General features: G+C 47.3%; 1 protein-coding gene across 2 annotated transcripts in view; it reads left to right on the plus strand.

Annotated features, from left to right (window-relative positions):
- TBC1D2 (TBC1 domain family member 2) overlaps positions 1 to 15,684 on the plus strand; it is a 50,075-nt gene that overhangs the window by 21,838 nt on the left and 12,553 nt on the right. For both annotated transcript variants that reach the window (XM_066367580.1, XM_066367579.1), the window contains exons 6-7: positions 4,383 to 4,778; positions 9,772 to 9,882. In XM_066367580.1, the coding sequence (XP_066223677.1) occupies positions 4,383 to 4,778; positions 9,772 to 9,882 (507 nt within the window). The remainder of the gene's footprint in view (positions 1 to 4,382; positions 4,779 to 9,771; positions 9,883 to 15,684) is intronic.

Genomic DNA, 15,684 nt, shown 5'->3' on the forward strand with positions numbered 1-15,684 from the left:
CCTCCCGGGTCTCTGCAGTGGGAAGGCTCCATCTTTCTACCTGAGGCTCCCAGAGGACGTGGGGGCTGGGCGTCTTGTTCTGACTCAGATAGCCAGGTGGCCGTTGCCAACAGCTTTAGTGTTCCTTTAAGAGTTTGTATCTCAAACTCCATTGGATGCTGTGGAGGGCCTGGTCTTTTTCTCCAGGTTCAGGACTCTCGTCACAGGTGCCTCCTCCATGGTCTCGTGACACAGCCCAGTATCAGACACAACTGCTCTTCGGAAAAAAATGCACAAACTCTGCGCTTCCTGGTGTCATATTAAACTACAGAGCGACTCTGATACCCATTAAATTATTATCTACCCCAGGCCCCTGCAGTCTGGCCGCACAAGAGATTTGTACTCCGGGAGATAGTACCAGGTGGCTGCTTGGCGAGGGGACTCGGGCTCTCAGAGTTGACAGAATTGCACCGAGCCTGAAGACCGTCTGCTCCGGCAGATGGAAGGCTGTGGTTTGTGGTGATGTTCACCATCTGTTGGCTGCTGGGGATGAGGAATTCCTCCCGGGCCCTGCCTGGGCCTCTGGAGCCAACACAGCTCACTCACAATTATTTGGTGAAGGCATGTAATTTGCTCAGGAAGCTCAGTGGGGGCAGAGTGCAGCCTGTCATTTCCCTAGAACCCCAGCCAGAGAGTTCAGACTACATGGCTGCTGCAGAGCATGAAGACTTCAGCGTGCACTCCACGTGAAGTGGCTCCTTTTATATTGTTTTTACAGGACAAAAGCGGCTTAAAAACCAGATCACAAGCTTCTGTTTTTGCTTTTAATATTTCTATCTGGTGTGTGCATGCATTTTTGTGACTGGCTTATTTCACTTAGCAAAATGCCCTCGAGAGTCATCTGTGTGTGGTATGTGGCAGGATTTCCTTTATTTTTAAGGCTGAGTAATATTCCAGTGTGTGCGTTGGGCACATTTTACCTGCTTACTGTCAATAGATGCTGGGTTGTTTACATCTCTTGGGCATTGTAAATAATGCTGCTGTGAACATGGCTTATATCCGTTTTTAAAGAAATTGAAAGAAGCATTTCAGTGCAAAATCCATTAACTACACATCGTGGAGAAGTAGGAGATCCTGGGTTGGGAGTTGCGAGCACTCAATTGTTGCATGTTTTTCTACTAGTGGGGATAGGTCCCTTTAGTCATCTCCCTTCTCCTTTCTTCGACTTGTCTCCTGGGCCTCCCAGCCTCCAGGTTTTCTGAATCTGCTATCCATTCCCACGCCATCTTACGCTTCTTACTCTGGCTCCACCCACCACCACCCCTTCCTTTCTTCCTGTCTCACCTTGTTGCAGGGATCCTGAGGTGAGAGGAGAGCCTTCTGGGCTGGTGTCTTGGTGGTCTTGGATTTTGAGAGCCAGATGTGAGAAGGGGAAAACAGCTTGATATAATAAATTGGACTTCAGAGTGGACTCACAATTTTGTGAGGAAAATACCCACCTGGTTCTGAGCCTCAGGCAAGTCTGAACAGTGGTGTCTGGTGGTAATGTCCCCAAGCAGTTACCAAGGTGATCCCCAAATCTCAGCTGAACCAGATAATGCTCTGGGCTTCTCAGTTATCTAGGAGCTGCAGGAATGTTAATCTCTTTCAGCAGGGCTCTGGGAAGCTATTTTTTTTCATTCCGAACATTCCGGTTTTGTTTGCAACCACCCTCTTCCACTTCCCACAACACCCAAGAACTACCACAGCTCCTCACCTGCTCTTTCATTTTTCTGGGGCTTTGCTTGAGCTGTTGGTTGAGTTGTCTGGAAGACCCTTCCTGCCGTCACCTTCTGCCTGCTGACCCTTACCTCCCACCTACTGACCCTCACCTCCCGCCAGCTGCTTGGCCATCTCTGGCCCTCTCTGTTCTTAGGGGTCAGTTGAAACTGACATGCCCTTCTGTAGAAGGTGCTGATCTTCCCCCCACCTCCACCCCGAGCAGAAGTCATTGCTGTCTGTTCTGGGCCCCCACAAACACCTGCTTCTCTCAGTCGCAGGAAATGGCTCTTTTACAGTGGTTCACCTTCACTCCCACCAGCCTGGTTTTTGAAGGTGAGACGTATGACCAGTCAATCTCTAGGTTTCAGCAGCTGGCCCTAGGGGTTGGCACTGAGTGGGTGCTAGGTAAAAGTTGGAAGAGAGAAGCAGAGAAGGAAGAGCCACTAATACTGAGGTTTCAGAAGATGCTCATTAATTTGGTCTCGTCATTAATTTCTTATGTAAAGTCATGGTTTGCTTTTTGTTTTTTGGGGGTTTTTTTGGTTTGTTTTTTTACAGAGACAGAGAGAGTCAGAGAGAGGGATAGACAGGGACAGACAGACAAGAACAGAGAGATTAGAAGCATCAATCATTAGTTTTTCATTGCGCATTGCAACACCTTAATTGTTCATTGATTGCCTTCTCATAAGTGCCTTAACTGCAGGCCTTCAGCAGACCGAGTAACCCCCCGCTCAAGCCAGTGACCCTGGGCTCAAGCTGGTGAGCTTTTTGCTCAAACCAGGTGAGCCCTCGCTCAAGTTGGTAACCTCGGGGTCTTGAACCTGGTCCTCCGCATCCCAGTCCGACGCTCTATCCACTGCGCCACTGCCCAGTCAGGCTAAAGTCATGGTTTGGAGCAGTTCTCCTCCAAAATAGAATTGTTCTTAGCAAATAGCCCTATCCAACTGATCTATTTGTTTAAATGCTCTGGCATGGATACAGTTACTGTGGCTCCAGGAAACCGAGTGTTTTACCGGATGAGGCTGGCGTGGAGCTCAGTGACAGTCTAAAGACCGTCCAGTTCCAGTGGAGCTGGCGGCTAGGCTGCCTGGCTTCTGATAATCTGATCCTGGTCCTGAATGAATCCACACCCCTGCTTTGGGGTAAGATAGGTTCTGGAGAGGTTGGAGGCTCAAGGGCATCAAGCAGGCCTTGAGTTTCCATGTGAATCACATGCTCTGCCAAGGACTAAATTGAGGTCTGTTGCTGTCTGGCTCTTCATTACACCAGCCTTAGTGGCCTGAGGGAGCCGGGCACAAATGGATTGAGTGAAGCTCTCTGTGTGTGGCCTAGCCTGAGGATTGCCACAGTGTTTCCTCTATTGCAGGGGTCCCCAAACTACAGCCCTCCTGAGGCCATTTATCCGTCCCCCACCGCACTTCCGGAAGGGGCATCTCTTTCATTGGTGGTCAGCAAAGTGCGGCGTCGCTCATGTACAGTACTACTTCCGGTGACGCGGGATGCATGCGTCACGGCTCCAGAAGCGCATCATATCACTTGTTACGGCTAGCAGTGACAAATATGGAACCAGACATTGACCATCTCATTAGCCAAAAGCAGGCCCATAGTTCCCATTGAAATACTGGTCAGTTTGTTGATTTAAATTTACTTGTTCTTTATTTTAAATATTGTATTTGTTCCTGTTTTGGTTTTTTTTACTTTAAAATAAGATATGTGCAGTGTGCATAAGGATTTGTTCATAGTTTTTTTTTATAGTCCAGCCCTCGAACGGTCTGAGGGACAGTGAACTGGCCCCCTGTGTAAAAAGTTTGGGGACCCCTGCTCTATTGCTATCTCAGCTAGATTGGTAGTCCCTGATTGGGTGCTATATTTGGAAGGATTCTGAAGCCTCAACGGGCCGAGCAGGAAGGAGTGCTGAGTTTGATTAGCAGTGCCTGCCACAACAGTGAGAGGAGGCAGAGCCATGCCCTGGCCCCACGCACCCCAGCTCTCATTACTGACCAAGCACAGGCTTTGAATCGGGGTGATTTGGGGATAAATGCCATACTGCTGGGCCTCAGTTTGTTCATCTCTGAAATAGACAGGTATTACCCAGGATAAGGGCTCAGCTGCTGTAACAAAGAAGCCTCAAAGTACTGTGGCCTAAAACATTGGGAAGTTTATTTCTCTCTTACATTCTCATGGAAGAATCCAGAGGTAAGCGAGCAGTTCTGAGCTGGGTGGGGGGCAGCTCTGCCATCCTCCCCGTGCACCTTCTGTTGGGAGTGCCATGTGGCTGCTGTGGTTCTTGCCTTTTCTCAGCTGGAAGGAAGGGGACCTGGACCAGGGCAGTATGTAGGTAGTGGATTCAAAGATAAGACCCATGAGCTGCCAATATTTCTTGTATCGGTGTAGGTAGAATTGTCACTTGGCCACACCCAGCTGTAAGCTTGGCTGGGAAACGTGGTCATGAGCTGGGGAACGGTGTGTTGAGCTCAGACTCTTGAACTGAGAAAGAGAAAATGGGTGCTGAGACGAGAGGACCGAGAGGATGGTGCTGGCCACCTCTCAGGGCGGTTAGGACTGCTGAGAGCACGTGCCTCACCTCTGGCACCTCACAGCCCTCCCCTGAGTTCATAAGACCCTTCTGTGTCCCCGCCCAGGATCTGGTGAGGATCCTGCACAAGGCGCTAGAGGCTGCCCAGCAGGAGAAGAGGGCGACCAGTGCGTACCTGGCGGCGGCCGATGACAGGGACCGGCTGGAGCTGGTGCGGCACAAAGTGCGGCAGATCGTGGAGCTGAGCAGGCGGGTGGAGGCCCTGGAGCAGGAGCGAGCGAGCCTGGCACAGACAGCGAGCCTGCAGGAGCAGCAGGTGCAGGAGCTGCAGCAACACGTGCAGCTGCTCATGGACAAGAACCAGGCCAAACAGGAGGTCATCTGCAAGCTGTCTGAGAAGGTCACCCAGGACTTCATGCATACTCCGGGCCAGCCCCTCGTGCCCCCGGATGCTGCTGACAGGGACTTCCTGAGCCAACAGGAGAAGATGGAGCACCTGAAGGTAGGGGCCCCTCCCTCCAGGCCCAGGGCCCTAGGGGAGGGCACTGCTGGCCACCCTAAGGGTCTTCTAGATACAGCAGGCATAACCCTTAATACTGGAATGTTCGCATTTGAAACAGATGTTGGTAGAAATATTGCTACATACTTCCTCACTTTCTTAACCTGAAGGCCCAATGTAATTTGACCTTTTCGTGGTGTTCTGGGCTGAAAAAGGAAGCTATCTCTAGCTTATCAAATTAGGAAGAGCCCAAGGTGGGTCAGAACTGCTGAGGGCCAGACCAGCTGTACACCTGGGCCTGGCCTGTTCGGGTCCGTAGGTGTCACACTGATGCCCTCGGGAGCCCCCGTGGTTCCAGGGCGTCCCCCCAGCAGGCCTGCACACAGCACAGGTAACCTGTAACTGGCGGCGACCTGCCCATAATGATGGCACTCATCACTGCTCCTGTCCTAAGTGCTTATTACCCTGCATTGTGTCATTTAATCCTCGCCCCAGCCCCGCGAGGCAGCCACTTCCGTGCTCCTCACTTCACAGATGGCTGTACTGAGGCTGAGAAAGGTGAAGTTATTGCCAGGGTCATGTGCTGAGGAAGTCGGGGAACTGGAATTGGTTGGAGCACAGTCTGTTCACTCTACTGCCTTCCAGCTTCTTTGCCTCTTCCGGCTATGGCCACCATCCCCGCCTCCTCCTCGCCCAGGCTGTGGCCTCCACCGGGGAAAGGCTGCCCCATCCCACAGGGACCATGGTGGCACGGGAGGAGGAACTTTATTTTAGGTGTGATGCCTGCCATGGGCTGTGTCGTCCTCTCTAGAGGGTGATGACAAGAGCCAGCAGAACACCTGGAGGCCTGAGGCTGGGGATAGGCTCTCATAGTCCCTCGTCCCTAAAGGCAGCGTATAACCAGGGCCAGTCCCACCCCAAACCCTGCCCCTTGTAGCCACACTTGTATACATATGTGTAACCATGGGAACTCCTGTGCTCCTTGACCAAAGAGGTGCTATGGGGGAGGTGGAGGTGAGATCCAGAAGCTTCTAAGAGACCAGTGGGCAGTGTGGACAGGGTACAGTGTTAGGAAGATAAAGGAATATAACAGAAACCCAGATTCCTTTCCTTTCTCAGCATCAAAACCATAGAGCCAATCTCTGAGTCTTCCTTCAAGTCAGATTTTTTTTAGTTCAAAATGAAAACAAAATTCTTTAAATGCAGACACCGCTAGGTTGTTAGAAAGCTCTTCGTCCTTCACCCAGCAGTGAAAATGGCTTCCAGAAGATTGCTTTCCCGCCCAGCTGTGCCACCTTGCTGGAGTCCACTGTTGAAGATGCAGTAAAGCAGCCTGGGTTCAGAGGTCAGGAAAATAGACGCACTGGGTACCTCCAGACGGCCCCAGAGAGCTGGCTGGAAGTGAGCATGCCCCTGAACTTGCATGGGCAGGAATTTAATTTATCACAAGCCCAGAGGAGACTCTGGTATGATTCACATCAACTGAACTTATATATGGAGCTGATCCTCAGACACCCAGCATTTTGTGCTAGAAAGAGTTGCATGTACCAGCGTTCCTTAGTTGTTGGCCTTTAGATGTCTGATCTAGACAAAAATAGAAGACCCATCAACCATCCATTGTCTGAGCTTTGGAACATAGTGTGTCCACATTTCCTGCTTGCCCTGTGATTGAGAACAGCCAGCTCTAAGGAAATGCCTCCTGTTGTTGAAGCTGTCAGTTTGAGAATAAGATCACTGACCTTGAATATCAGAGCTAGAGAGACTCAGAGATCTAGTCTGTCCCCCCTTTATCTGGCAGGACTGCCGGGCCCTGGAGAGGTGAAGGGACTGGTAAGGGTCACACGGCACAAACAGCAGGGTCACACTAGGCCTCAGGTCTCCCCTTCCCCACCAGCACATGGGCTAGTCCACACAGCATTCCCCCTGCAAATTTCCCCGGTTCTAAATCCCTGCGAAATCAGGCGAGCAGACTCCTTCCTTTCACCTGTCGCCTTTCTCCAGTCGTGATTCCCTCCTTTGCTTCACTGGTGACTGTCATGTGGCTTTTCTCTCCTCTGAGATCTCTCTTTTTCCTCCCTACAGTTGTGAGCCAAGGAGAACACTAAAGGTAGGGCGCTGAGCTGAGGGGAAAGTGCTGCCCGGACCCCACCCCACCCCACCCCCACAGCTGTCCCGGGGTGCTCAGCCTTGCCCACACTCAACCCTGTGCAGCATGTTCAAAGCCTGGGCCTGGTGGGAGGAAAGAGGGACGGGCCCAGGTGGTGGCACAGAGCATGCTCAGCAGCAGACTCGGCTGTCCTTTCACCTGGAAGTAGTTTCTTCCTACAGGGGACTGCACACACCTGGGTTTGCCTGCCTCTCTCTGTACTGGCCACATGACTGAGGAGAACTACCTTCTCTGCGCTTGTTTCCTCATCTGTCAAGGGGGAATGATAGTACTTTCATACTCAGCCCACAGCGCTGTGGTCAAGATGAAATCACATACAGTAATGAATGTGGGGGTAATGGGCCTGGCACATAGTAGGGACTCAGGCAGCTGGAAGCTCTTCTTCCTGGCCTGGAGGCTTGTTTATTTTCCCAGGCATTTGGGAAGAACGCACAGTAGCAGCAATCAGAGGTCTTCTTTGATCAGGTAGAGGGGAGCACAGTGGGTGAGAGAGAGTAGCCTTCAGCGATGTGACAATTCTTCATCACTGGAGATGATGTCCAGTGTTCTTGCCACATGCCAGCCACCACTCTAAGCCTTTTGCACATATTAACTAATTGATTCCTCCCAACAACCCCTGAGGTGGTGCCGTTCATTACCCTGCTTTCCAGGTGAGGACACCAAGGCATAGAAAGGGTGAGTCACTTGACCTGAAGCTCAGTGGTAAAGGCAGGATTTATACCGAGGCAGCGCAGCCCTGGAGTCCACGTCCTGACCTCCAGGCAGCACTGGACTCGGGCAGCACATGCGTCACTGACATGTTATTACAGCTTAGGAGAGCTCAGCAACCCTGTGTGCATTTAGCCAGAAGACTGCTAGGGACAGCCTTGAGGGGTAGGACTAGACTTTGACGTCAGTGGATTCCAGTGAGGAGGGAACTTAGAGCGTGTCTAGGCAGTAAATGCAGTGGTTAGGACTTGTCTTTAGAATCGGACAGATCTGGGCTCAATCACAGCCTGCCTCATACCAGCTCTGTGACCTCGGGCAGCTTACTACTCCTTTCAGAGACCTCATCTGTGTTACTGTCTGAGCTGCTGGGAGAATTATGATATATGAGATAATGTGCTCAGGATGGGGGTGGGGGCCATGGCACAGGAAGCTTGCGTAGTCCCTGTGTTTCATGAGTTCTCTACATCTCCAGACACTAAAGTGTAAGACTCATTGGAGTGGGAGTGGTCCTGGGAAAGCCCAGTGCTCACAGGAGGTTGGTCCCTGTGCTGCAAACATGAAGTTTTGCACCAGTCTCACTGCCCCCGGCCACACAAGGTTAAGGAAGTGGGGTCATAAAGGGGAAGCAGGCAGATGCTTGTCCGGGAGAGCAGCTGACACCCTGGCAGCATTTCCAGGAGAAAGAGCCTAGGTTTTGGTCTAGGGCGGGGACACCGTTGGAGGGTAAGAGCAGGTTTGGGCTGGGAGTAGAAGCTGCCTGGGACCTGCTAGGGGAGAGCAGAGAGCCAGTGTAGCCTAGGCACAGCCTTGCAGCCCAGGCACAGTGAGGGGGACGAGAGAAGGTGGCTGGGGTGGGGACATCACGGCGAGCCCCAGCAGATGGGAGAAGCCACATGAGCCACAGGATGAAGTCAACCCAGAGCATTCATTTCCGGCTAAGGAACTCTGGGAACATGTGGCCCTCCCACTGTGTCAACTAGGTGGAAGGCAGCAGGCCCTGGACACCACTTGGAGCTTCTAGGCCGGGAGGGGTCTTGGCCAGAGTGAAGACCCACCCAGGAAGGGTCAGGATCGCCTATGAGCAGTGCACAGTTGACCTTTCCCTGATAATGAGACTTCACAAGCCAGGTGTGATGCTCTTAGTTTCCAGATAATTCAGGACCTAGCCAAAGTCATCCCTACAGTAGTGCCACTCACCCTCACCTACAGCCCGGTATGTTTTCTTGAGTGGAAGGCAAAGGGGTTGAATTTCAGCACATAAATTCCCTAGAATTGCTAGGTGTAGCTGTGAGTGTGCGTTGTCCATTGTTCTGCAATGTGCATCCAAGCAGAATAAAGACTGAGAGCCGTTGCTGTGGCTGCTCCCTTCTGAGGCCCAGCCTCCTACCTGAACCTCCCCAGAGCTTGGCCAGCTTCTCCCTGCACGCCCCAGCAGCAGGCTCTTTCTCCACTGGACAGCTAGGCTTAGGGAATCAAAGCATTATTCATAATCAGAAAACCCTGAAAACACTCAGGGCTCAAGTTAAAACACAACAGCAGGAGGATTATAACTAAGTTATAGTAAATTCACCCAATGGAATAGTCATCTGACATCAAAAACGATCACTAGGAAGTTTCTGTAGCAACATAGAAAAGTATTTACAAAGTGACACTAAGTAAAAAAATTTTCCACCCAAAATTGTTTAGTATGATTGTAAATATATGACAAAATATGTTTATGTTAAAAACAAACATTACTTAGTATTTATGTTTTGGTCGCTGTACTTAGTGTTATGATACATGTTACCTCACTCAGTCTCCCTGCTGCCCAGTCGGGTTGTTGGGATTTGTTCCTTTTACAGGTGAGGAAACAGAGGGTCAGAGCAGTTCAGTGAGTTGCCCAGCCAGGAAGTCAGAGCTAGGACTTGAACTTGAGGCTTGGTGCTCTCTCCACCATTTAATTCTGGGATCAAGATTAGAGGAAGGGACTATCAGTAATATATTTTATTTTCTCTCAGGCTTCCTTTTTTGTTTGCATTTTTGGACATTTCTAAAGAAAGGAATTGTTAGCAGCTCATTTGAGGGTGAGACCAGGGCAACGTTTATGATGCAAGTCCCTAACCACTTTGTTCTCTTCTCCAGGATGACATGGAAGCATACCGGACCCAGAACCGCTTTCTCAATTCTGAGATCCACCAGGTCACAAAGATCTGGAGAAAGGCAGCTGAGAAGGAGAAGGCCCTCCTGACGAAGGTGAGAGGTGGGACCCCTGTCCTGGCCATCTCTATTCCTGCCCCCTTTCTGTCTCCTCACCATCCCACCCGTCTCACTCTCCTCATTCCTCATTACCTGTCTACTCTCCCTCTGGACTCTCCCTGTGCCCTTTGTGAGTTGTCTTCCAAATATCAGGTGCAGGTATTTGGAACAGAGGAAACGGTAGGCAGTCATTGTTGCACCTCCCCCATTATTTCAAGCCCCTCATGAAGAAAGTAACTTCCATGGAATGTAAAGAGCTAGCACTTTTCTTCCACCTTTATTTTTCTCATTTTTTTCCTTTTTGGGAGCCAGATATTAAAGATCAGACACTCAAAAACAGCTGTACATATGTAAAATTAGAAAGTGACCTTGCATGCCCAGGGAAAGCCTCGGAAAAGATGTGAGGAAACCTTAAGTTCACACTTCAGGCTGATCCTTGGCACAGAGACAGCCTACAACAATGAAAAAAAAAATTTTTTTTGAACAGCAAACCCAAGGAAAGAGGGAGAATCTGATTTCCAGAGACACCACATTATTAGATTCAAACATCCAGTTTTCAACAAAATACCACAAGGATACAAAAAAAACAGGAAAGGATGTCTCTTTCAAAGGAAAAAAATCAACAAACACTGTACCTGAAAAAGAACTGATGGCAGATATACTAGACAAAGACTTTAATGCAGTTATCTGAAAGATGCTCAAAGAACTAAAGGAAGATGTAGAGAATCAATAAAGTAATGTATGAACACAATGGAATCTTAATATATAGAACACCTAAAAAGAAACCAAAAGAAATTCTGGAAATGAAAAGTACAATAACTGAATTGAAAAATGCACTAGTGAGATTCAAAGGCAGAGTTGAGCAGGCAGAAAGAATCAGTGAAGTTGAAGATAGGACAATGGAAACTATTGAATCTGAGAAACAGAAAGAAACAAGATTAGGAAAAAATAAACAGAGCCTAAGTGATCTGTGAGATTAAGTGGACCAACATACCCATTACATTATGGGAGTCCCAGGAGGGGAAGAGAGAGACAGAGGGCCAGAGAAAATAGTGGAAGAAATAATGGCTGAAAATGTCCCATATTTAATGAAAGACATGAATATAATTATGCAAGAAGCTCAGTAAACATCAAGTTTAATACAAAATCAAAGAGACCCATACCAAAATGCAATATAATAAAATTTTCTAATGCCAAAGACCGCTATCTTAAAAGCAGAGAAGTGACTCATCACATATAAGGGATTTCAAAAAAATTATGAGATTTTTCATCAGAAACAGTGGAGACTAGATGGCAGTAGAATGATATATTCAGAATACTAAAAGATAAAAGTCATCAAACAACAATTCATATCTGGCAAAACTTTCCTTTGAAAGTGAAAGAGAAATGAAGACATTTTCAGATAAACAAAACCTGAGGGAGTTCAATACCATTAGACCTGCCGTACAAGAAAAGCTTAGGGAGCCCTACAGAGTTAAATGAAAGAACAGTAGATAGTATCTCAAAGCTGTGTGAAGAAATAAAGATCTCAATAAAGGTAAATGCATAGGCAATTATAAAAACTAGTATTGTGAAAATTGTAACTCCACTTTTTGTTTTCTACATAATTTCAGAGACTAATGCATTTAAACGAATTATTTATGTTTGGGGGCACATAGTTTATAAAGATGTAATTTTGTGACAACAGCAACCAAAACAGTAGAAATGGAACCTTAAAGTTACAGTTTTTGTATTTTGTTGAAATTAAACTGGTATAAATTTAAATCAGAATAATATAAGTTTAGGATTCTAAATGTAATCCCCGTGGTAACCACAAAGAAAATAGCTATAGGATATACACAGAAGGAAACAAGAAAGGAATTCAAACATTTTGCTACCCCAAATTAACTAAACACAAAAATGACAATGTAGGAAATGAGGGACAAAAGTTATAAGGTGTCTAGAAAACAAATAGCAAAATGACAAAAGTCCCGCTTTATCAATAATTATTTTAAGTGTAAATGGGTTATTAAACTCTCCAATCAAAAGACAGATTGGCAGAATGGATAAAAACACGTGATCCGACTGTATGCTACCTACAAGAGGCTGACATTACATCCAAAGACACTAACAGATTGAATATGAAAGGGTGGAAAAGATACTTCATGCCAGTAGTAACCAAAAGAGAGCAGGGTGGCTATACTAATATCATATAAAAGACTTTAAATTTTAAAGTAGTTACAAGAGACAAAGCAAAACATTTGTTAATAAAATAAAAAGTTAAATTAAGTGCGAAGATATAATAATTACAAACATTTATACACTTACTAACAAGCCAACAAAGCATAGGAAGCAGAAAAATGACAGAATAGAAGGGAGACATGGATAGTATTACAACAATAATTCTAGACTCTTAATACCCTACTCTGAATAATGGGTAGGACAGCCAGACAGAAGATAAAGAAGAGCCTGGAGGGCTTGAACAACACAATAGACCAACTAGAACCCTCTACCCGACAGCAGTATCACACACATGCTCGTGTGTGTATGTGACATTTTCCAGGACAGACTATATGTTAAGTCACAAATTATGTCTCAACAGAGTTTAAAAGACAGATGTCATACAAAATATATTTTCTAACCACAATGGGTTGAAGTTAGAGGTCAATAGCAGAAATGAAACTGGAAAATTCACAAATCTGTAGAAATTAAGCAACACACTCTTAACGAATCAAAGAAGCAATCACAAGGGAAATTACAAAATATGTAAAGACACATGGAAAAGGACACACAGTGGACCAAAGCTCATGGGACGCAGTGAAAGTCTTGCCAAGGAGGAAATTTATAGCTATAAATGCTATAAAGAATAAAAATAAGGAGCTCAAATTAACAACCCAACTTTACAACTTAAGGAACTAGAAGAACCAAACCCACTTTAGCTGAAGAAAGGAAGAGATTAGAACAGAGACAAGTGAAACAGAGAACAATAGAGCAAGTCAGTGAAACCAAAAGATTTTTTTTTTTTTTTTACAGGACAGAGAGTCAGAGAGAGGGACAGACAGGGACAGACAGACAGGAACGGAGAGAGATGAGAAGAATCAATCATCAGTTTTTGTTGCAACACCTTAGTTGTTCATTGATTGCTTTCTCATATGTGCCTTGACCGTGGGGCTACAGCAGATCGAGTAACCCCTTGCTCAAGCCAGCAACCTTGGGTCCAAGCTGGTGAGCTTTTGTTCAAATCAGCTGAGCCCACGCTCAAGCTGGCGACCTCGGGGTCTTGAACCTGGGTTCTCTGCATCCCAGTCTGATGCTCTATCCACTGTGCCACCGTCTGGGCAGACCCAAAAGATTTTTTTAAAAGATCAACAAAATTGTTGGCCCTGGCCCGTTGGCTGAGTGGTAGAGCGTCGACTTGGCATGTAGATGTCCCAGGTTCGATTCCCGGTCAGAGCACACAGGAGAAGCACCAATCTGCTTCTCCCCCCTCCCCCCTCTCTTTTCTCTCTCTCTCTCTCTTCCCTCCTGCAGCCAAGGCTCCATTGGAGCAAAGTTGGCCCAGGTGCTGAGGATGGCTCCATGGCCTCCGCCTCAGGAGCTGGAATGGCTCCAGTTGCAATGGAGCAACGCCCCAGATGGGCAGAGCATCATTCTCTAGTGGGCATGCTGGATGGATCTGGTCAGGCACATGCGGGAGTCTGTCTCTCTGCCTCCCTGCTTCTCACTTCAGAAAAATAAAAAAAATAAAATAAATAAATAACCCCAAAATAAAAAAGATTATTAAAAAAATCAACAAAATTGATAAAACTTGAGTTAGATAGACTAAGAAAAAAAGAAGACTCAAATTAAAATCAGAAATGAGCCTGACCGGGCGGTGGTGCAGTGGATAGAGTATCGGACTGGGATGTGGAGGACCCAGGTTTGAGACCCCGAGGTTGCCAGCTTGAGCACGGGCTCATCTGGTTTGAGCAAAGCTCACCAGCTTGGACCCAAGGTTGCTGGCTTGAGCAAGGGGTTACTCGATCTGCTGTAGCCCCACGGTCAAGGCACATATGAGAAAGCAATCAATGAACAACTAAGGTGCTGCAACAAAAAACTGATGATTGATGCTTTTCATCTCTCTCCGTTCCTGTCTGTCTGTCCCTATCTGACTCTCTCTCTGTCTCTGTAAAAAAAAAACACACACAAAAACCCAGAAATGACATTATTACTATTGAATAATTCTACAAAAATAAAAAGGATTATGAGAGAGTGCTATAAACCAGTGGTCCCCAACTTCTTTTGGGCCACAGACCGGTTTAATGTCAGAAAATATTTTCATGGACCGGCCTTTAGGGTGGGACGGATAAATGCACAAAATAAAATTATGCAACCGGCGTAAAAACTGTGGTATTTTTAAATATAATTGTCGAACTTACGAGACAAGCATCAAGAGTGAGTCTTAGACTGATGTAACAGAGGAAATCTGGTCATTTTTAAAAAAATAAAACATCATTCAGACTTAAATATAAATAAAATGGAAATAATGTAAGTTATTTATTCTTTCTCTGCGGACCGGTACCAAATGGCCCACGGACCGGTACCAGTCCGCGGCCCGGGGGTTAGGGACCACTGCTATAAACAGTTGTACATCAACAAATTGGATCGCCTGACCAGGCCGTGGTACAGTGGATAGAGCATTGGATTGGGACGTGGAAGACCCAGGTTCGAAAACCCAAGGTCTCTGGCTTGAGTGCAGGCTCACCAGCTAGAGCGCGGGGTCACTGTCTTGAGCATGGGATCATAGACATGACCCCATGGTCACTGGCTTGAAGCCCAAGGTTGCTGCCTTGAGCAAGGAATCACTTGCTCTGCTGCAGCCCCCTGGTCAAGGCACATATGAGAATGCAATCAGTGAACAACTAAGGAGACTAAGGAGCCGCAACGAAAAATTGATACTTCTCATCTCTCTCCCTTTCTGTCTGTCCCTATCTGTCCCTCTCTTTGTCTCTGTCTCTGTCTCTGTCACACACACACACACACACACACACACACACACACACAATTGGATCACCTAGATGAAATGGAAAAATTCCTAGAAACACAAAACCTACCAACACTAAACACAAAGAAATAGAAAGTCTGCAGAGACCTATAACTGGTAAGGAGATTCAATCAGTAATCAGAAATCTCCTGACAAACAAAGAAAGGCTTCACTGGTGAATTTTACCAAACATTTAAAGAGCTAAGACTTCTCAAGAAGGGTACAGTGTGACCAGGCACAGTGGATAGAGCATCAGCCTAGGATACAGTGGACCCAGGTTTGAGACCCTGTGGTCACTGGCTTGAGCAAGTGGTCAGTGGCTCAGCTGGAGGCCCTCATCAAGGCCCATATGAGAAAGCAATCAGTGAACAACTAAGGTGCCGCAGCGAAGAATTGATATTTCCCGTCTCTCTCTCTTCCTGTCTCTTTTTCCCTGTCTCTCTGGCTACGGACCAGTGAGGGAGTTGAATACAATCAAGATGCTGTTGGGCAGGGTTCTTTGGGGCCTAAAGAGACCTGTGTGGGCTGAGGCAGGGAGGAGGAACAGGGTGAGATGTGAGGACTGGGGAGTTGTTGAGGGGTTTGAGTGGGAGAGCCTCAGTTAGACTTTGTTTTGAGAACGCTGTAGTGCTCTGTGGACGTGCAGAGGTGGGCCTGGAGGTGGGACGACTTGGGAATCTGTAGCAGAATCTCAGGAAACGGCCTTGGCAGTAGAGGGAAGCAGAGGTGGGGCCTGCTGACACAGAGCAGGCCCACAGGATGGCTTGGAATTGGTGCTCAGCAAGTATCTGCAGGTG

The sequence above is a fragment of the Saccopteryx leptura genome, chromosome 2, assembly GCF_036850995.1.
Source record: "Saccopteryx leptura isolate mSacLep1 chromosome 2, mSacLep1_pri_phased_curated, whole genome shotgun sequence".
Taxonomy (NCBI): Eukaryota; Metazoa; Chordata; class Mammalia; order Chiroptera; family Emballonuridae; genus Saccopteryx; species Saccopteryx leptura.